Source organism: Haliotis rubra, unplaced genomic scaffold, assembly GCF_003918875.1.
Source record: "Haliotis rubra isolate DU_JTF1 unplaced genomic scaffold, ASM391887v1 Scf577, whole genome shotgun sequence".
Taxonomy (NCBI): Eukaryota; Metazoa; Mollusca; class Gastropoda; order Lepetellida; family Haliotidae; genus Haliotis; species Haliotis rubra.
In genome coordinates, this window is record NW_025767276.1 from 226556 (window position 1) to 248091 (window position 21536).

The 21536-nt window shown below is 38.6% G+C and overlaps 1 protein-coding gene across 1 annotated transcript; it reads right to left on the reverse strand.

Annotated features, from left to right (window-relative positions):
• Positions 1 to 652: 652 nt before the first annotated feature.
• Positions 653 to 20242, reverse strand: LOC124254593 (transcription cofactor vestigial-like protein 2). The gene is made up of 4 exons (XM_046688426.1): positions 20104 to 20242; positions 19561 to 19819; positions 2248 to 2670; positions 653 to 1114 (listed from the first exon to the last, which is right to left on the reverse strand). Exons 1-4 carry the CDS (start codon positions 20176 to 20178, stop codon positions 1068 to 1070), a joined length of 804 nt encoding a protein of 267 aa, XP_046544382.1. The 5' UTR covers positions 20179 to 20242; the 3' UTR covers positions 653 to 1067.
• Between the last annotated feature and the right edge of the window lie 1294 nt (positions 20243 to 21536).

Below are 21536 nucleotides of genomic sequence, written 5' to 3' on the forward strand. Positions count from 1 at the left end.
CCTTGTTGTACCCATTAATGCCGAGCGCCAGGCAGGGACCAACAAGTACCATATTTTAACATCTTTTGGTATGACGCGGCCGGGGATCGAACCCGCGACCTTCCGCTCTCCGGGCGGACGCTCTAACCACTACACCACAGAGGCGGTCGCAAGTCTTTGAGGATAGGCTTTGATGGAACCCAGCTCGGGATGGTATCAACAGGCATAGAAACATAAATGAGGAGAATCAGGATTCGACCCCACGATCAAACCCACCATCAGCGCATCCTGGAACACATAGGGGGCACAACTCTTTAAACCCGATGTCAAACCGTGTCCAATGAAAGGCTTGAAAGGTCAAACCTGGGCTTAATATTAAACGTGTGAAAACGCGTAATTCCTTTGTTTGGTATTTGCAAACACGACCAACCCTGACTGTACATTCTTCACATAAAAACACACGGACAGTGTGATGGTAGTGGCATTTCACAATACGACATGTTTGTGCACTATGAGCTGACGCTCACACCTTAAAGGCTGGTTTGTCCCGGAAGTTTAAGACCCCGGACCTTGCATCAATCACGGCTGTGGCATAAATATTGCAAATGTTAACAGAATTAACCAAAAGAGCAAATGTCGACCAAACAAACATATTACGATACCACACACGTAGTAATGAATAAAAATAAACCCGGGCGTTTATTCTCAATTGTTCAGCAGTTTATACAAGTGCCCATTCATACAATAAGTGGAGCATATATACATATATAACATGCGCCCTTTAGGCCTCGGGCGCTCTGTGATGTAAGTCATTAAAATCCCTGCACGTGCGGAGCAATCTTTGTTGGTGCAGGTTGTCTGCATGAGGATCAGGGCGTCCGTCACTGTCGCGTGAATTATTTCAAATGCCATTCGAACCACTGATTTGGCGCGGAGCTAGTCGCTGGTGTCACGTGTCTTATAAAGGGAAATAACCCCGACTGCTTCTTCCTGCAGACCACAAATCAATCTGTCACTGCCGTGAAGATTTGTTCATCGGATGGCGTTGGCAAGTCATTGATCGGTATGAGCTGATTACGTCATCATTGTCACCAATACATCTCCTTCTTTGTCTGTTGTAGTGGCAGATCCAAACCTGCAAACAAATAGCCAGATAAAATATTAAACTGGACGATACACAAACATCAGCAGTATTTACACGGTACCAACTAGACTAAGGCTTAGTCTCTGAATATATATAATTTTGATAGTAACAAACAATCCCATTTATATTGAAAAGGAGCCCTAGGGAGACAAGAGATCCTGAACCTGAGGAAATCTAGACTTACTTTATTTAGGGCTTTAGCACTGCAGAGAGAGCTTGGCAGTAGGGAAATTAATGTGGTTCAGGGACTGTGAGACAGACTAGGTACCAACGTTCCCAGGTCGTTTTAAGGTGGCGCAATTCTTTCTGCGTATCTTTGGGTGAGTGAGTTAGTTTTACGTCGCACTCAGCAATATTAAAGCTCTATGGCGGCGGTCTCTAAATAATCGAGTCTGGACCAGACAATCCAGTGATCATCAGCATGAGCATCAATCTGCAGCTATTGGGAACCGATGACATGTGTCAACCAAGCCAGCGAGCCTGACCGCCCGATCCCGTTAGTCGCCTCTTACGACAAGCATGGGTTACTGAAGATCAATATTCTAACCCGGACCTTCACGGGTGCGTATCTTTGGAATCAACCGTTGCTTATTATGGGTTCGAATCCCGATTCGCTCTGATTATATTCAGAGGTTTGTCAGCACCTTAGTGTGCTCTTGGGTTTCACGAAACATGGGAGACCTGCATCACTTCAGGCGTTCCTCCAACATCAAGTTGACAGGCACATACCCTTGGAATACTGTTCAAAGGGAACTCCCTCGTTTACACGTATTTGTAGGGTTTTGTTCCGAATCCACAGTGATCGGTATTTCTTTCGTTAACGATTGGGCAATGTTTATCAGAATTATAAAGATCGTTATTTGCATTCATACCAAAATAATTAACCACTCATACCGGCCTGTCTGTTGAAATGTTGACATTAAGACAATGAAATCGTCGAGATATGTTGAAAGGGCAAGGTATTGTGTGGCATTACACACACTTCAACCCACAAGAACATTCCAGCTTCCTGTCTCAGATACGCAAGATTTTATACACAGACGGATATGAGTTTACAAACAATAGACAAACACAAAATATAATTGTAGGCAACCCTGGTAACATTTACGAGACGCTACACCAACCTGAGATCCCCGAGTCGACGCCAACAGTTGAAGCAATGTCTGACCCGAAGCGCCCCATTGAATAGTAACCTGCGGCTGTGAAGGCGTCCGAGCTCTTGCCAAGATCGTACTGCGCATGTCTGGAATCCATGCGTCCACCGATTGAGGGGTTTTGCATCATAAGGGAGTTATAATGTGAATTAAGACGACTTGCAGAATCCATGCTTGAATAGGAAAAGGCATGAGGTCCCTGGTGTCCGTACGTATGGGCTTGTGTCGTATAATACGGCCAGTTCTTATGAAGCCCGTACAGTGATGACGAAAAGTAGGAGTCCGCACTGAGTGGGAAATTGCTGTGAGCGGAACCGGAAGCTGATGGCGGCGGTTGATATGAACTATTCCAAAATGACGGTGGTAACTTCCGATTGCACATTAAAGATGTATCTGAAAAAGAAACAATGGGAATAATTCTTTGATGTTTTGATAAAGATGTATCTATTATATCTGTATAGTCCTGCACTCGGCAATATTCCAGTTGCCTGAAGGCGGTATGTATATAATCAAGTCTGGCTCACACAAACCAATGAATAATACTGCGTATAAGGTCCCCGGCTAGCTGGGCACGACCTTACTGAAACCACCAAAAACGCGAGTTCGATTATCCGATGCAACCTCGCCTCTGAAGATCAACACACGTCAATGGGGGACATCCAACTTATGTGTGTCAACTTAGAAATATACCTGTATTCACTTAAATCAAAAAGCGTAACTCCACCAAAATTATAGAAGTTAACGAATTCTGGGTTACAAGGATAAACGCAAAGTGTTTGCAGAAAGACAAATTTACATCCATCCAGCATTTGTTTATTACGTGTGCATTGGAACCCTTGTATAAAAACAACAACTTTGCAACCCTTCCCGAAATTTTGGTCAAAACGCTGTATCCGCGGATGCAGTTAAGAACATGCAGATGCCTTACCTCATGGTCATGACCCTTGTTGCAAGGTATCTCAGAGTGGTCAAGCCATATTTTTCTCGATAAAACGACATATACGTGTACAAGACACCTATCAAAAGGTCGTTGGTTCATTTTAACAAAATTGAAAGGCAATAATTTAAAGGAAACGACCCGTCAGAAGAAGGTATACACACATGTATAACATGAAACAAACACGAAATGATAATTTGACCGTGACACGGCATAGTAGTTTTGGGACCTTAAGTGTTTTGATAACGTTTTATAAGTGCAGTTATTCTTTGCCAGGTATAGGAACCTAGACCCAGAAGTTTACAAAGACATCAGACTTTGGACTATGTAGACAAGATGTGCGCTATGAACAAGAGCAATGCAGTATGTGTCGTCTTGGATTACATAAAAGTGACGATCCTACATACAATCTGGGCGGTATTCATCACCTGCTCTTGAAACTACTGTTTCACATCGAGGTGGCATGATAACGCTATGATTTCTTCGGCATCTGTTTTCACATTGGGCGACATTATTTGACATGACCAATATTCACTTCTTTAAATAATTGACCTTTAGAGCTCGACTCTCCTTTCCCATAGAGAAGAAATATGAATACCGTTTGATATTCAGATATCAAAATGAGAGAGGCTACGCAGTGTTTACATTTCATTGAATGCAAATTATCTCTTGTTTTAAGTCTTGGCTTTGGTTAGTTGATAAAACATTGCAAAATGGTTATACGGTGTGAGTTACACGTGAACATTCCGCCAAACTAAGAAGGCAAATCGGCCGAGGGAAGTCGAATGCGGAAAATGTAAACAAATCCTCAGCGCTGTATTCGTCCCACGTGGAAATAACAGTAGCGTACTGCATATGATTAAAGTCTAGTGCGTCCTATTCCGCGTTGGAAAAAGGAAAAACATAGAAATACTGGTAAAAGATGCGGACAAGATTCTCTACTAGAATAGCCCACCCCGGATCCCCTTTGATTTCTTATATGCATGCTGGTCTGGTTTGCTGAGACTCCCATTCGGCGTGGCACAATGAGCATTGGGAACACACGATGGCGTTCATTTCGTGCCTCGTTGTGGGTTGTGTGGTCTCTGATACGGCTGTTTCCCAGCCAGATGACGGCCGACACAGGGCTCACGTTACCGTATTTAAATCAAATTCTGTTTTTGAATATCATCACTGACTGGGACCTCGTGACATTTTAACACATGTTTCTCTGGAATAAGGAGATATTACATCCGTGGCAACAAATTTTATAACACTTTGTGACAACATTAAAACTCTCATTAAGAGATTTAGTTATTTTCCGGAGTTTCGCCAAAGATTTAAAACGTCTCAGACAATTCAGGCTTTCTTCAAACATCAAACTGACACAGTGATTATTGAAATATTGTTCAAAGTGTGGACTAACGCTTAGTCTCTGAATATACATAATTCTGAAAGTAACAAATAACCCCATTTCAATTAAAACGGAACCCCAGTGAGATGGGTGATTCAGAACCTGAGGAAATCAAGAATGCTTCATTTCGGGCTTCAGCAGAAACGGCAGACAAGAATATAATGAAGTTCAGGAACGTGAGACAGACTATTCAAAAGGGTGTTAAACTCATGTTCCTTTATATAACCGTTACCGCCCGATGGAGAAGTACAAGTCTCTAACGAATAGTTTAAATGATAACTTCTAGCCTTTTCAGACTTGCTCTTCGAAGGATAGAATTACTATACATCCATGGGCTCAGTATTCAGTACAGCCTTGGAGCAAGGCTATACCCTGGTGTCTTCATCGTATTATTGCTTGAATATTGCTAAATGCAGCCTAAAACCCAACTCACTCACTCACTCACTCACTCGCTCGCTCACAGCGGATGGTTACACTACAGCTTAAAGTATCCCAACCAAAACAGGCGTCAACAAACAACACAAACACACTGACCACCGGAATGTCCGCCTTACGTCATTGTTTCCATACTAAATACAAAACTAACCAAATGCCAGAGAGGGTTTTCACATGTGTCAGTATTCAGCAACATGCTGATCCAGAAATACTCGTATGGTGTGACCAGTCATTGCACAACCCGGGTGTGTTGACCCACTGTTTGTGGAGCGTAACACCCGAGTTCGCTGTAACCAAACATTGCACAAGACCAACTGTGGGATTACCAGAGGGCATGCCTCACATTGATACATCACCAGTTTACACGACTTCTGTCTTGAAGAATTTAACCTCCATCATTTGGACACTGGTGTTGTTGGCATGGCATTGTTTCTGGCGGGGCTAGTGTACAGAATTGTATAATACCCTTGAATTTGAGACCAGTTATGGTAATTTGACATTTGTACAAGAAGACGTAGAAATACTCAGAAACATTTCAGATAAGTTTTGTATTTCATTTATTTTATTATTCTGTTTGATTCATACATACAAAGAAAGCACAGTTGCGCAAGTTGTAACTCGACCGAAATATTGATTTAGTATTTAGTATTAAAATAGTGCTCGACTTGATTTGTGGTGTTTATAGACTTGTGTCTTCTTGTTTTGCTTCTTTAGAGGTTAGATTCCAACTCCAATTATAAATAGATTGATACAAAGTGTACAACTTTGACGTGATACTCAATTTTTGGGTGTCAAAATGTAGCAACTCTGCAGAGGAGTACCTTGCATCTATTTAACACATTACCATCTCTTGAAGTCGTCTCTGATATTTAATTAATAATATAGTCATCCATCGACAAAACTAGCACAGTCCGTCCTCATATTTAAGCAAGGACACGTAGAAATCATTTCATTTACCATAAATGTCCAATTTTGGAAGCTACAATTTAACGGATTTGAAATCATTTCTTCACTAAGACCGCAAAACTGCAAGAAACTTCTTTCACGAATTGTCTATCAGAAAGAAAGATTTTCGATGTTTTTGGAATCAGCAACAACTCGTTAATGCAGAAATTACTGAGTACTATCGTCCGGATAAACGAGTGGCGGGTAAATCATAATGTCACGTTTACAAATACAGGTTTTAACAGTACTCTACTGGAAAACGTGGATTCCGGTTTAACGAGATTTCATTGTACATATTAATCTAATGCTGTATAACCATTGCATCTCATCTCTAACATCCGTTAAACACAGCTCTATCGTCCGTTGTTTCGTGATCCTTCTAATCCCGCAGATCGTCAGTTTATGCCTTAATGACAGGAATGTGGGCTCGTGACGCGCGGTATTTAACTAATGTCAATGTTTAGCTCATCGCTGATATTGACAACAAACACTGGACAACAGTAAGGCTATAGAGAACCCAGGAATGTACATTTACAATGGATAAGTGGTCACTTTCTCATCGATTTCAAAAACATCCAAAGCGTGTAAAATGGCGGGAAATATTTAAGGACAAATTGCTCCTCGTGTTGCCAGCAGCGGAACAGTGAGAAGTGGTGGTCAAGTCTTGACAAACTTTGTCATGTAAATATACACCATGAACAGTAACACATTGCGAGATGTGGATTTGGCGGATCTAAAACAACAGAGCTAGGTTATCAGTTGTTTCTCTTGGGTAACTGACGAGAACATATATATTTCAGACAATAAATTATCGGGATTTTATTGTTATTTATATTATTTTTATCCTTTTGCTTTTTTAAGATAAGGTACTAAGAACTGAACATAGCGTTCAAGAGTTTTGCACTTATATAGCTTTCATGCGTGCGTGCGTACGTGAGTGTTAGTGTGTGTGTGTGTGTGTGTGTCTCTCTCTCTCTCTCTCTCTCTCTCTCTCTCTCTCTCTCTCTCTCTCTCTCTGTGTGTGTGTGTGTGTGTTTGTGTTTCTCTCTCTCTCTCTCTCTCTCTCTCTCTCTCTCTCTCTCTCTCTCTCTCTCTCTCTCTCTCTCTCTCTCTCTGTGTGTGTGTGTGTGTTTGTGTTTCTGTCTGTCTACATGAACAAGACGGTTTTGATGTCGTTTTTTATTGCAGGCCAACCGAAATACCATCCATCGGTTTAACAAGGATACCTCAGAAAGTAACGGTACATAAATGAACACTATCAATATGAATCAGTCATTAACAACTAAAACATATCACATTTTCCAACCACCAAGTATTTGGACATTAACGTCTGTATCCCTATCACAAACGCTATCAAGATAATGAAAGGTCTATACAGATGGTGATCAGATTTCGCTAAGCATTTCTTGAAGCCTAATGCCGCAAGTTCCATCTCCGTGTTTTCGCCATAGCTTCACAGAAGTGGAGGTATTTTGTCTACTGCATGTTTTGTGGGTAAAACAATGGAGATCAGCTTACCCCACAGAACATGGGAAAGAGGCAGGATCAAGGTCAGACTCGCGAGAATATTTTCGACACAACAGATTGCCGTGGTTTTGTGATGTAAAATACTTATGTTGTATTCGCGACATCCGTGACACTTGAAATGATGATTATATATACGTTCATATGGATAGCAATCTTCCTAATAACAATATATGATGTTATCGTCACTGTTTCAGGTAAACCATGAATACATGTTCATGATACAGTGGGGTCAGTACATTTGTCTTTGACTCCTTTGAGTGGCATGTTTAGAAGTTGGAGAGTCTTCTAAGGACAAACTTTATGAACAACTTCTTTATTCAGGTACAGCAATACAAGAATCTGTATCGATACGTCGCATCACCTGAATAAAGTTGTTCATCCATAATGTTTGTCCTTATCAAATGCCTTTGCTGTAAGCAGAGATTTCCTTCAAATATGAAGATGCTTTTGGTGGTTGAGCTATTACTATATCTGTGTATGTATTCTGTATGTATTCTGTATATTGTATGTAAGTGTCTGTGATGTTCATAACGTCTCTACAATGTTTATAAATAATAATGCATGTACACGTGGCATATGAACCAATCTAAAATACATATTCCAGTGCATTACTCTGCGAACTATCTACGTTATTAGACAAATTGAAAAAAGGTGTTTAACAAACTTGCAACGCTCCATTGATTCTGTTTATTATTTTTTGTTAAGTGATCACCCATCTCTTGCCTCACAGACCTACAAACTTTAGTACGACTTCTTTTCGTTATTCTTTTGAGTAAGAACACGAGTTTTTTCTTATTAATTTAATTATGGTTTTAACGTAAAATAATGTTCCAGTTTGCACATTCCGATACACGTCTGTCGCTTATTCTCAGAGGTGGTACCTCTTGTAGTACCAGCAAAGTGCGTGTCACTTCAGTGAACTATGCTTATTTAAAGCCATATTTTGAAGACATTTCAAGGTTTCTCATCCATCCAACATTTTGAAACTAAACTGTTCTACTGTCGGGATCGCGGGAACCAAATTAAGATAACATTTAAGCGTGAAACTCAAGAGGTTTATCGTTTCTCTACGTGCAATAATTGTCTATTTCCCCCAAACTGACAACATGCCCCTCAGCGCGCGTCAACATGTGTCAACCAATCAGATCGCCTCCTGGAGCGAGATCACGTGCGATAATATTTCACATGATGTCTCCTCGCGCTCAATGCAAATTAATTTGGGGTTGCAATAATACCCCCTGGGGATTCGAAGCACATCTTAGGGGCTATGTAAATCTGTTTAACGGAACTGAAAACTTGTTGATATCACTCAATCAAAGACAAATAGCACCAGTTGTCTACCCTGTCAATGTCAAAGAGTACACGTGTCTTACTTTGTCTGGGCTCAAACTTTACATTCCAAAGTTCTAGTACTAGAAAATCTACTACTGGCATGTTTCTGGTACGTATGTTCTTTGTTATATATACTTTATTAGGGAACAAATATACGTTCCCTGATTGTGAATAATTAATAAACATAACTCGCTGTTTTGTTTCTATTAATAAACGTGAATGCTATAACAAAATCGACAAAACATTTTCTCTGAATTTGTGTTGCCTTTCACTTTGATTTTTCCTAAAACCAAATAACGTCTTGTCCTTTTTATTCAAGTGCTCCGTACGAATTCTAATTCACACAATGCTTCAGTTACGGATGAGAACCAAGATTGACGCTTTCTGAAATAATATTCAGGACAAAAGAAATGATAAACTAAAAGATTAGATTTCTCTATAAAAAAAAAAACTTTATAAAAATAACATAAATGCAAAATTTCAGTCAACAACACCACTATGATACTTATATCTTATATATACTACCAAAAATTAATCATTCCATTTTCACTCATATTTAGGCCATTAAACTTGGGTATATGGTATTCGTTTGCCTATAGGCTACTTGCAGGAACAACCAAAATCAAACAATATTTCTGGGTTTTTTCTTTCTGAATTCACCTGTCAGGTGAAGAGAAATATACAGAAATGAAATTTCAAAATGGAGGTACTCTTATATATCCTATTTACCAAACCACTAATGATCTAACAGTTATAATAGCTTCCATGTGCGATCCGAACGTTCGTTTGAAAACCACCGTCTTTAAATCTCCTTCCAACGAGTGTCGGGGGATATACTGGTGTTAAACAGCGATTATTTACGTGATTAAATGATATATAAAGCAAATTATCGGTTCATATTTCCTCCCGGAAGTCAGCGCAAATTCAGTAATTGAGTTACTCAAGGCGGGAACTGAGTTAGAACTAGTTGCGCACGTTGAACGAAAGCAGTTCCATCTGTGAAACAAGCGTGTCAGATTTGCTCTTGGTTTGAAGTTAAGAATGTCTAATTCTAGATTTCCTTTAATGACTTTTTTATAATTATTCTAATTAGCACGCGACAAGCTTATAATCCTTACGGGGGCTGAGTGTTTTCCAACAACTTGTCAAACTAGTTCGACGTTTTGTAACTTATTTAGCAAACCTCGGCCAAGGTTTACGCAAGTTTGTTAAGTCTTAATTTGTAGCACGTAAAGGTTATGTTCAGCGGAGCCCCTAATTATGTTGATGGGTTGCAAGAATTCAGAAGATTGAGGAGGATTTAAAAAGGCAAAACATTCAGCATGAGTTTAATTATAAAACACATGACATACGTTGAGCCTTAAAAAACATCTTTACTGATGGCTATATAAAGTATTTAAAAAGCGTCATACTGGTTTGAAGCTTCATGCAAAAAATCCTTATTTAAAAAATGATAATGTTATTCAGTACCAACCGTCCAACTAAAACAGTTCTAGAATACTTTCAACTTCAACTCTACCATTGATCCATCTTAATGTTTACATGACATTGTTCTCGCTCTTTTCATATGTTTCGCATCATTCGCTGTTATTTATCTAAAAGTCAATTTACGATCCGGACTTGTGATAATGTTTGATTTGAAAAAATAAATCTAAAAGCATCGTATTCTTTATCGAGTTCTTTGAAAACTGTAACTTAAAACGTGTCCAACAACACCGTGTTCAGCTCGACAACAAAGCTCAAATATTTATTAAGTTTAAATACAATATTATCAAATATGAGAATATCATCCAAAATTTGGCAACCGATTTTTTATTCCGTATCTATGACCATGAGAAATGTGTAGGGATTTCTTCGTTTCACTTTCGATTCTTTATTTCTTGCACGCTGTTGACAATGGATTACCACAGTAATGCCCGTGCAAATACCTGCCCTTAACGACAACAAGCACAGGTGTGTTAGTTTGACCAAATTCAATGTCACCTCTCTACTACAAGGTCACTGTTACTCGAGAACTCGGTACAGTTCGGGGTCGTAGTTTACTCCTCGTCTCTGAAGCATTCTTACCGTGATACCACCTTCTCTGTGTTTGTGTGCAAGTGGACTTAAAGAAAGGCGGACTACCCCATCCATTTAAACAGATCGTTGGCTATATTTGGTAGAAGATCTCAACGTTGTAAAATGCATGGCTATATAAAATTAATAAACCACGAGGAGAAATTTTGGAAAGTTATAACATATATGACAGCTATGGTCGGTGCCAAAGAAAGAGTTACAGTGAATGAGTTTAGTTTGACGATTCTTTAAGCAGTATCACAGATGGGGACATCAGAAATGGTAACCAGGCCCCCGTCTAACCATCAAGCTACCTCACCGTTCTAGAGATTCCTTGACAAATATTATATTAATTTCTGTCAAGATGACGGAGATGATCTATTCTTGTAGATTTCAGCAAATAATGATGTTCAAACAATGCAAAATATTGTTCGCTATTCTTACATTTTCAAACAATAATGTACCAATTTATATATCGAATACCTCTCATAATGTGTTTCCTTTTCTTCTAACAATATGCTCTAAATGATACAGTTCATGTAAACTGATTGTGTTTATGTCTATATTGGCTCCGTTCAATGAGGGAATGTTTTTGAAATACATAAATGTATTTTATCTTATCATATCATAGTTTTCTTTAAATATCAGAAATTACTTTTTCGGTTGTGATGCTGTTTCCATTGCATTATGCATTATAGTATTACCGTAGGTTATTTTGTCATTAAATTCCGTTGTATCACAAAGTCTCTGGTTAGGGAATATGTCATGTGATCTCATTCCGGAGGGTGTTTTTATTTAAGTCTTACTATATCCTATGACGGGTATATATTTGTTCAAAATTATTCTCCATGATTTCACAGATGGTCAGGCAACATTGTAAGTCTCTGGGTCTGTGTTTATAAATATATAAAATACAAAGCCTCCCGTTATTGGGTATATTAATGCCGGTTGGGCCGGATACCACGAATTTTGATACCAAATATTCCGATATGGGAATGTATGCGCGCGGCTTTAGCTAGTTTGTTCGGAGGAAGAGGTTTATTGAATCACAAGTGGTCCAGCTGCATGGACGGCTCTCGTCATGTCCGTGCAGTCAGTTCGGTGGGAAACGGACCCTCGTGACGTCAGCTGTTGACCATAGCGATCACCACATGGCAATGAACGGACGTCTGTAAATATTTGCCTACTGTCTCAAACCATAATAATAATGATAATAATAGCTGCACTTTTATTTTAATCAGTAAATAATAATAAAATAAAATAATAACAATAACGCGTACAGTGATAATGCGGATTATGATTATTATGATTCTTATTTATCTTCTGTGATTTGCGTTTAGAAGTTGGTCTTATGAAGATAGTTCTATGGTTACATACAACTGCTATATTACAATATATGAGACGTTTCGGTGTTGATGTTAACTCTTGCTTGATAACGGAGTTCGCATCTACACCGAAACGTTGCATATATTGTAATAAAGAAATTGTATGTCCACAGGATTATTCCCACTGTTCATCACACCAACTTCCAAATGCCACTCAAAGAAGTTAAATATTAATGATAATCGGAACCTGCATTATCATTGTATGCATTTTATCAGATTAACAGTACATGCAGTAGCCATCCCCTCTCGTACAGACTGTAATACTTTATATAATGGAAAATATAAGTTAAAGATCAAACGCTTTATGATTTAATTTTTCAATGAGGAATTTTCGTATAAAACTTCAAAACACGTATTCTACTTTACACTTTCTTTTCAAACACTTCCATTTTTTTTCGTTTCGTTAAAGATGGTCTACTTTTGGAGGCCTCGCATGAAAAAAAGAGCTCGCTTAGCAATCCATCATACAGAACCAGGAACATTTCTTGACAGGGAACAAAATTTTCTTATAAAACTGAAATTGTAGCTTTACCCGAAAAGCATAATGATACACAGCCGCCTTTCTGCTCCCCGTAGCGGCCAAATCCTGCGATTAGTACGGTGACAAGCGAACAGATGGCGAATTTGAAACGTCACTTCCCCGGCAAATCAACACTTCAATGACGAAGTGAGAACCATGTTTTTTTCAAAGTACACATGCTCTATATGTTTTTCCGGACATTGTTTTGTGTCTGTTTAGTAGCTATGCCCTTTGGCATAACCTTGTTTCTTTTTAATCCTAACTATCGTTGTATTTTAAGTGTGTTACTCGTACGGAGATAGTCAGCTTGAGTGTTTGATGTGGCATGACGTGCATCTTTGAGTGCATCATCATGTGCATCTTTCTATGCATCCTGTGCATTTTTTGTATGCAGTTATGTTTGCATTTATACACAGTTTGATTTCAAGTCATGAGGTTTAAGGTGAAATTGACACGGTTACCCTTTTTGTGAACACCTGGCGACTTTCAGTGATCCATTCATTTAATTTCCACCACAATGTTTTCTTGTTACTCCAGTGGAATATGTTACGCAAAGAAATATTCATGTGTACAACATTATGCAAACTAAAACATTAATATTCGGTTGTGTTTAGGGGAATATACCATCACGTCGAACTGGGGAGATTTGACACAACACTGTCACCCTGATAACACAACAGTGTTGTGAATACTGTCACCCTGATAACACAACAGTGTTGTGAACACTGTCACCCTGATAACACAACACTGTCACCCTGATAACACAACAGTGTTGTGAACACTGTCACCCTAATAACACAACAGTGTTGTGACCATCAGGGCGTATCAAACATGGTGACACAGTTGCCCAGAATACCAGGTGTTTGGACCGACAAGGTCTCACTATACGTCTCAGTCAACGAACGTAGTTTCATTTGAGCTGAGGTGATTGCAAGCAGGGTTTTTTTCAATATTTACATACATTTTTCAATATTTGCATATTTTTCATACTAATTAGTAAAGTAATGTCGAACCCATTGCAAACTAGAAAGTCAGGTGAATATTCGCGGAACTTATTTCAGCCTGTCGTGCCTGATGCATATATTGTTTGAAACTATACGGTTTCCACTGGTTTGTACGTCGTCATCAAATATATACTGCTTGAATGAAGCGTAACGCGCTACTCTATACTACATAATGGTGTCAAACCAACACTATAATCCGCTATTGCATGTTACTGATATGTACATATATAACCGGGAAAATCCATTAAAATACGTAGCTTCAAACAGCGTAATCGATTCCTAAGTTCAAAATAATGCTGAACTATTAAACCACGGGCACATCCTCGGCAACAGAGATTTGTTCCTGTTCAGAAAAAGTGGAATGATATGATACTTCTGATTTCTCTTTTTGTAGAAAGAAACACCAAAATCCGTTTTCAATAACCAAACTACCCTAATAAATATTAACCTCCTCAATAAATACTACAGTTTTATTTTTGTGAATTAGGCACATGATCAAGGATCATCTGACGTATTTTGTAACCTTCAAGTCAACCGAACCCTCCCAATGTCGCTGGTGGCTAGCACGGTGGGTGTTTTCACTTGTGGAGGTAGATGTATTTTCACGGGAGGGGGGTATTTTTCTATTCCCCTGTCTCCCCATCTCGTGCCCCGAGATTCAAGCTAAGATACGACCCTGCGAAAAGACGCAGTCAGCTCCGAGCCTGCTCGTATTGTCTGAAGGCCTCCTGTTGAAAGGGCGAGGGTGAAATAAAAACTGCGACTGGATCAGATATTACGAATACGGAATCGTCCTGTCGTGTTTTGAAAACGCGCCAATTTATGTACAAGACATCCCGACAGTGATAACATGAAATATTGGAAAACATTGCCAGGAAATGTTAGATATGTCTAAAGGTTGGATGGCATCTATAATTTGGAAACATGTTTTGTTCGTATGCATTGATCTTGATGGATGCGATGTATCTTTGAAATAAGTACATATTTCTGTGCGGTATCAGTGTGTTGTGTATATAGCATGGAAAGCTAAACACAAATCGGGTATTAAATCTGAAAAAGAATGATAACCTAACCGAAAGATGAAAGGCGTATCACAATTTTGAAAAATTGGGGTTCTATCTCAAACACTTCAACATCTGATGCAGCTGCACGATATATAAGAATAACTTGCTACTTCAAAACAAGATTTACCTGAAGTCAGACGTGTATGAATGTACGGAGTGATGTTTAATACATTCTGTCATCACGCTTACATAATTACACAGTGTGTTTTAACAGTAAAGGCAATCACGTTATCACCGTCTTATATTATTTATTTTGCATAATCCATTAAATCATATAAAACTATGGATCAAAATAATGTATGCACGTGAAAACTAGACCAAAATTTGTCAAAACGATACAGTAGCCGAAACAATGCAAACTTTAAGTCCAAAACACTTTCGAGATGGCCGTATCAATAGATCACCATAAAATATTCATTTGTTGTATTTTAAACACTTTCAAACACGGGTGTAGACATTTTTAGCCAATAACGTATCTACTAAACTAAAAAAAATGACCCAAAAAGTACAAAGTCTACAGTTTATTAGAGTCAACACTTTATCATAGTAGTTATATAGAAAGTCATTTGAATGCGCAGGTATAAAATATTCAATCAAACAGAGCAGGATCTTCTTGTATGTGGTGTCACGGACTAGTATACTAAGTTCGCATGTTAACATCCGGTTGTACAAACACACCCTGAAGCTCCTTCCTAAACCTACAATCTCTCAGCTGACGGAGACAGGTGCCCGGCGAGGTAGTGGTCAATCAGCCCACAACAGATGAGCAGCACGTGCAAGACTGACCACTGACATGGAGAAATAGCCCTGTTGAGGTCAGCAGACAGCACGTGCAAGACGAGCGGAGTACTGATAATGAAGGAGGGACTCGGTCTGTCTGGCAACTAAAGAATTAATTGCTCTAATTCCGCGCTGCCTCCCAGTTATATTGGTCATGTTGGTTAGTACCTTGTTCCAGTTGTTGGGTGAAAACTACTTTTAATTTGTGTGAACATGTGTCTGTCTGGGTTGGAGCTGAATGGTGTGGGGGTGGGGAATGATGTGGTGGGGGTGGGGATGTTTGATGGATGTCGATTTGGATGAATTATAGTTGGTTGGTCTGAGTATGTGTCTGGCTATTTGGTAACTACAAGGACACGTGTAAAAAGGTGGCTGAGAGGCTCTTAAACGTGAGTGTCTGATGGATATTTAATATAGTCTCTTAAATATTCCGCAATGTGTTAATAATAATAATGTGTCCATTAATATAGCGCCAAACTCCAGGTATGCTCATAGCGTTAACGATCAATAAGGCATTATTGAAGTCCATAGAACCTTTTGTAGAGAAAGGTTTTGAGGTGATGCTTAAAGTTTACAAGGGTTGGAGACAGCTTAAGTTCATCAGGGAGAGAATTCCAATTGACCGATGCCATGTTCTGGTTTTACAGTATGCCATGTATTCTCTGTAAGACGTTACATACACTGTGTAATCGTAAAGTTGGAGCTTAATTTCTATATTCTTAGTGCTTTGCTGTACATTAAATATATGATACATTATTAACAATGTGGTCGCGATATTCTCTATCATTGGGATATTTAGAGATGATTAATAGGTTTAAAATGCGATTCCAGATCAACGCAATAATGAGAGGTTCAAGAGCTGCATCTATATGAACTGGACACATAATTGTGACAAACCAGGCTATATAATCTAAAGAACTATCTGCTAAACTCGGAGACAGTTGTACAATTCCGATTCCATCATAGTCATGCGTTTAGGAATCACTACCCAACAAATCATTATAGATATTCGCGAAATGGTAAGCTCATCTTTCCTATCATCAAATGCTCATATTCTATGCCTGCATTTATACTAAGTGTCGAAATATATTTAAAGTGTTTATTTTGTATACGATATATGCATCATAGCAAACAAATAGAGCAAATCTAAACCAAGATAGTATCATTCTGTTCATGACGCTGGACATGTCTTTATTATGCAGTACTGACAACAATTGTTCTCCTCCTAAGTAGATCTCACTGATTCTCAATGCACTGACATACCCTTTCGGAAAACAACAACCGCAAATTTATTTGACAACCTAGTGTGTCAGCGTTACCAGAAAGAATTCGGGCATCCAGGACTGGTGCCAGCATATGCCAAGTGGAGTACTGTGTGTTCTTGTAACAGATCCGGAGAGCAAAACCCTCTTTCGGATACTAACCAAACTTCAAACAGAAATTTAAACGTTAAAGATATTTTTCAAAAATTAGCAGAGAAACATAAAAAATGTTACTTTGAGCCATGTTAAAATGCGAAACCTTGAATGGAAGTGTCAATGAATTTGAAACTACCGTGTTAAGGGAACACAAAAAGTTGGGAAAATAAAAACGAAACGAAGCCTGTTCGGGATATGCTCCGGTTGCAACAATCGCCGATACAAGATAACGACGGCCGTTAAAAAATCGTAACTAAATTCTGCGCCAATGACGGGCAAACTAAAACACACAGAGAAACGATACGATAAAAAAGTGTTTTTTTCTAAAGTTGTAATTTGAATGTGAAGACATATGCTGTATATGAGCCAGGGTTTAATTCACGGAGGACGGGTTGGGGATGGTATACTGGTATTGTCGACAGGACGGGTCTTTGAGCGTTGATTTCGTGACTTGAAGATCTTTATACTTTTGTTTAAGAAAACAAAGACTTTGTTGTTGTTTTATGGCGTAGTTTTGTGTTCTCACATTTTATTAAGAAGACACATAAATAACTCCTTTCAATTTTTATATTTTGCTTGCTTTCGCAAGTGTAACAGACTGTAAACGTTTCAAAGCTTATTGTTTCGCGATAAAAATCAATGAGCGTTGTGTAGTATAAATAGGCGAGTATGTTTCAGACAGGGCTTCTACAAGGACCCATTTTGTATCGGGTAATCTGTCTTGTACTATCATGTTTACTCAAAGCCTCAAAATGGGGAAACTTGAGTTGTTTTATTTCAAGTAGAGGTCAGTCAGTAAAGTTTTGTGTTATAAAACGTATTAACAAAAAAGAGTCACACAGAAAAGATCAGGAACTGATAATCCGTTTTTAAATTTATAGGATCAGATGAGGCCATGTATGAAATCCTAACCTTAAGATAACAATACATTTCAAGGAGGTTATGAAAAACACAGAGAACAATGCCATGAGGCAAATGTAATTGATCTGAAATTGACAAACCGTCATCACACACATATATATATCATCAACTGATATACCATATAACATGGGACCCTACAATTAACGTGTGTTATGGAGTCATCTAATCACGAACTATGTGAAATTTATCTCAAAACTAGCTGGTGCTGATTTCATAATGACGTGTACCCTGAAATATATTACATGGTTAAGGGTGGGTTGTTGAAGAGTTGCTGGCACACTATAGGTAATCCCCACTTAATATGATTGCATTTCCTTAACGGGTTGCTGTTGCGGGCCTGGGAAAGTAATTGATGACGTCATCTTGCTGTTACGTCACATGTCAATTCCACAGCTGATGATATACATATTTGTGGAGGATGGTTCACGAACGCGTATTGAAATAGAGAATACACCAGATTTGCAACGAGTCTGTCTTTCTCGACGTATGGACATGTCTTTTTAATAAATATAAAAATGATGTATTTGACTTTTTGAACATTTCTGACTCCGAAAGAAGTGTACTCGAGATATGCTGGGGTTGTTAACAGTGCGAGTGTAAAGTTCATAACATACAGCACTTGGTCTCATTACGCAGATTATTTATCATGGTTATTATGTCTTTAGTTAACTGGGTTGCCATTAAAGTAGGATTATGCGAACTGGAGCATGTTTGCAGGATCATTCAATTAATTAATACTGGCGTAGTGTAAGTGGGTAACTAGTGTTAACTACGCCAAACCTAATCAATCTCGGTTGGTTATTTCCTAATATCTGACTTTTTTATTTGAATTATTGTGGAAAAGCCTTACTTTAGTAAAGTTACTACCTTCTCTTCTGGTAAATATTTGGATTTGCGTTTTGAAATGTTTCGTTTAGCAACTACACCATCTATGAATTCCCTGTGTAGGTTGATAGGTCACGTGACAAAGTACAACCTAGCTCTGAGCCAACACATGATCTATACAATTCATGTGTGACTGTTGTACTCATGTCTCGTTATGATAATGCAGAAGTATAATGAGACCGAAGGAAAACAAATACCACTGCATGTACAAGTTTGTTCTTTGTCTGGACAATAATAAAATACTGTCGGTGCTTTTGTCATCATGTAAAATGTGAAACCCAAATATATGCATTACTGCATTAAGTAAGTGATCGTACGATCATGTGTTTTCTCTAAGTGATATCATGTATGGCACATATTACAATGCATTTTATGTTAATTTGGATCAATTCAATATTGAAATCATATGATATTATCTATAATAGTTGAATAAGAAAGATTTGACATTCACTGAGATAATGACCAGTGGTGCTTCTAGACCTTTGACAGTGAGGGCTGAGGCACTATCTTCAATCACCAATAATTCGACAATTGAAAATCAATTTCAAATGTATTGAAATATAGCATTAAGTGTGACACCTCAAATGAATACTCAAGACCTCATTTAAACAGCCATTGACTTAAAATATCATTTCAATAAACTTAAAAAACATAATTTCAGATTGATGGAACTTGCACTTACCTGATCTGGAGTATGTCTTGCTCCCTTGTCTGTCTATTGTATAGCTGCTTGGTTGACTGAGAGCTCGACTAAAATGTTCGTCCACAACGGAAGCAATATCTCCCGTGAAGTATGTAAGTAGGAGACAGTTTGGGTTCAAGTACTGAGATCCTTTGGGTTGATTCTCCTTAGCAGGTTCCCCTTCCCGTTCGGATCCAGGACTGCTTTCTACGTAATGTCCGGCATGAGGACTCTCATACATCGACGGAACGCCGAATTTCTGAAACGTGCACATTCGTATTAAACATCGGTGGCAGCGAATTTCTAGCAATGTGATGTGAGGAGTATTTGTGAGAATGGAATTTATAGCTTATAGTCTAGGCAGACAGGGCAAGAATCACTGGTAATGTCGGGAGCGGGAAGTATGTCAGAGAATCCCCGCTGGTATGCTTCCAACCGCGACTATTTGTCATGCAATTATGCCCTTATCGAAAGATACAATTAAAGTATTGCTAGAATTCAATTACAAAAATTGTCAGCTTCTTCAAGCCCTAGCCCTCTTACCTGATTTTCATCGCTGGCTGATTTGTACGGAAAATAAGGTGAATAAAACTGATACATAAGATCGACGCAAGTCATTCTCCAAACCCCACACACCGTTATCCGTTGCTACCATGAGACGATTTCACCACTGCCATGAGTACGTGGAATTGTATTTCTTCATGTTCGGAATTTGAGGGGCGGGGCGGGTTTGTAACGACATCTAGAACGATTGCCTCGCTGGGCGGTTGTTTTCTCCGACGTCCGCCCCAGCCGTGATTGACAGCTGACTGGGACCAATCAGATCACAGCAGAGTTCCCAGACTTTGCGACCAGCGGTTCCTAAGGATGATGTAGCTACCCCGGTGATCGGGACTGTGTTATATTTGTGTTTGGTCTCAAATTTCGCAAATCGGCCAGCGATGCTTGGGGAAGAGAGTATCGTATTGTTCTCGGACCCCCAGCTTCACCAACACGTGTTAGATACGGGCGCTCACAATACCTCCCCACCTTCCCTTACAGCTTTAGCGTTTCGTGGAATAACGATTCCTTGCTATGGCCAGCACTTGAATTCTGCAGCGCTTACAAAACTGCACCGTTTATTAGTACCATAAAACACTAATGTCACCAATACAAGAAGTTGTATTGTGCAAACGTCCCAAATAAAACAATTCACTTTACACTAACAATTGACATTCCGTTAAAATAGATACAGAGATACTTATTAATGACCAAAACAAGATATTATAATAATAATAATAATAATTGCATTTATATAGCGCATCATTCACTAATAAATGCTCTGTGCGCTTAAGATGGAAATTGACACTTGAAAAGAAATGTTTTTGAGGCCAGTCTTAAAAGTCTTAAAAGTCAGTCTTATTTCATAATCATCTTTAATACGTATTTCACATTTATTTAATGTTGTTTATAATATAGCAGATTATTTCTATGCTACCTGATTAATTATTTGAAACAAGAAGGTGACATGTTTCTGTAATGGGAAGGTTCCAAAATAATAGTGTTGAGTGAAGAAAACTATTTGAATAGGGGAGGATATTACATCATAATATTAACTACAGACCATCAAATAGCTTGAATTGTAAAATGGCCCATTTCGATATCGATTCATTTGATAATATTTCAACGTATCTGGATTTAGTCGAGGTATTGTTCTTAAAAGAAAAACGTAATTGTCTTGGAATCATACAGCATTTGACTGACTGAGATTGAATGGCTTTATGCAGCAGAAAACACAATTTATGCAGAGTTATCAACATGCAAATGATTAAAATACGTTAAATAAAATATAGACGCTGGAATGCTGGCAGGAGCGTTTTGGTAATCCACATGTCCATACAAGGTATCAATTTTACCGTTAATATCGTTCATCACTGACGCTTACAAATGTCAACGATGTTACTCCTTTTCAATTCATTCTGAATTCGCCGTGCTTT

What these genes read in the sequence shown, in the direction of transcription:
- LOC124254593 (XM_046688426.1), bottom strand. Translation starts at nt 20,178, where the DNA reads ATGACTTGCGTCGATCTTATGTATCAGTTTTATTCACCTTATTTTCCG. An exon ending in CAGCCAGCGATGAAAATCAG is followed by an intron (nt 19,820 to 20,103) that starts GTAAGAGGGCTA and finishes TGCACGTTTCAG; the next exon opens with AAATTCGGCGTTCCGTCGAT. An exon ending in CAAGACATACTCCAGATCAG is followed by an intron (nt 2,671 to 19,560) that starts GTAAGTGCAAGT and finishes TTTCTTTTTCAG; the next exon opens with ATACATCTTTAATGTGCAAT.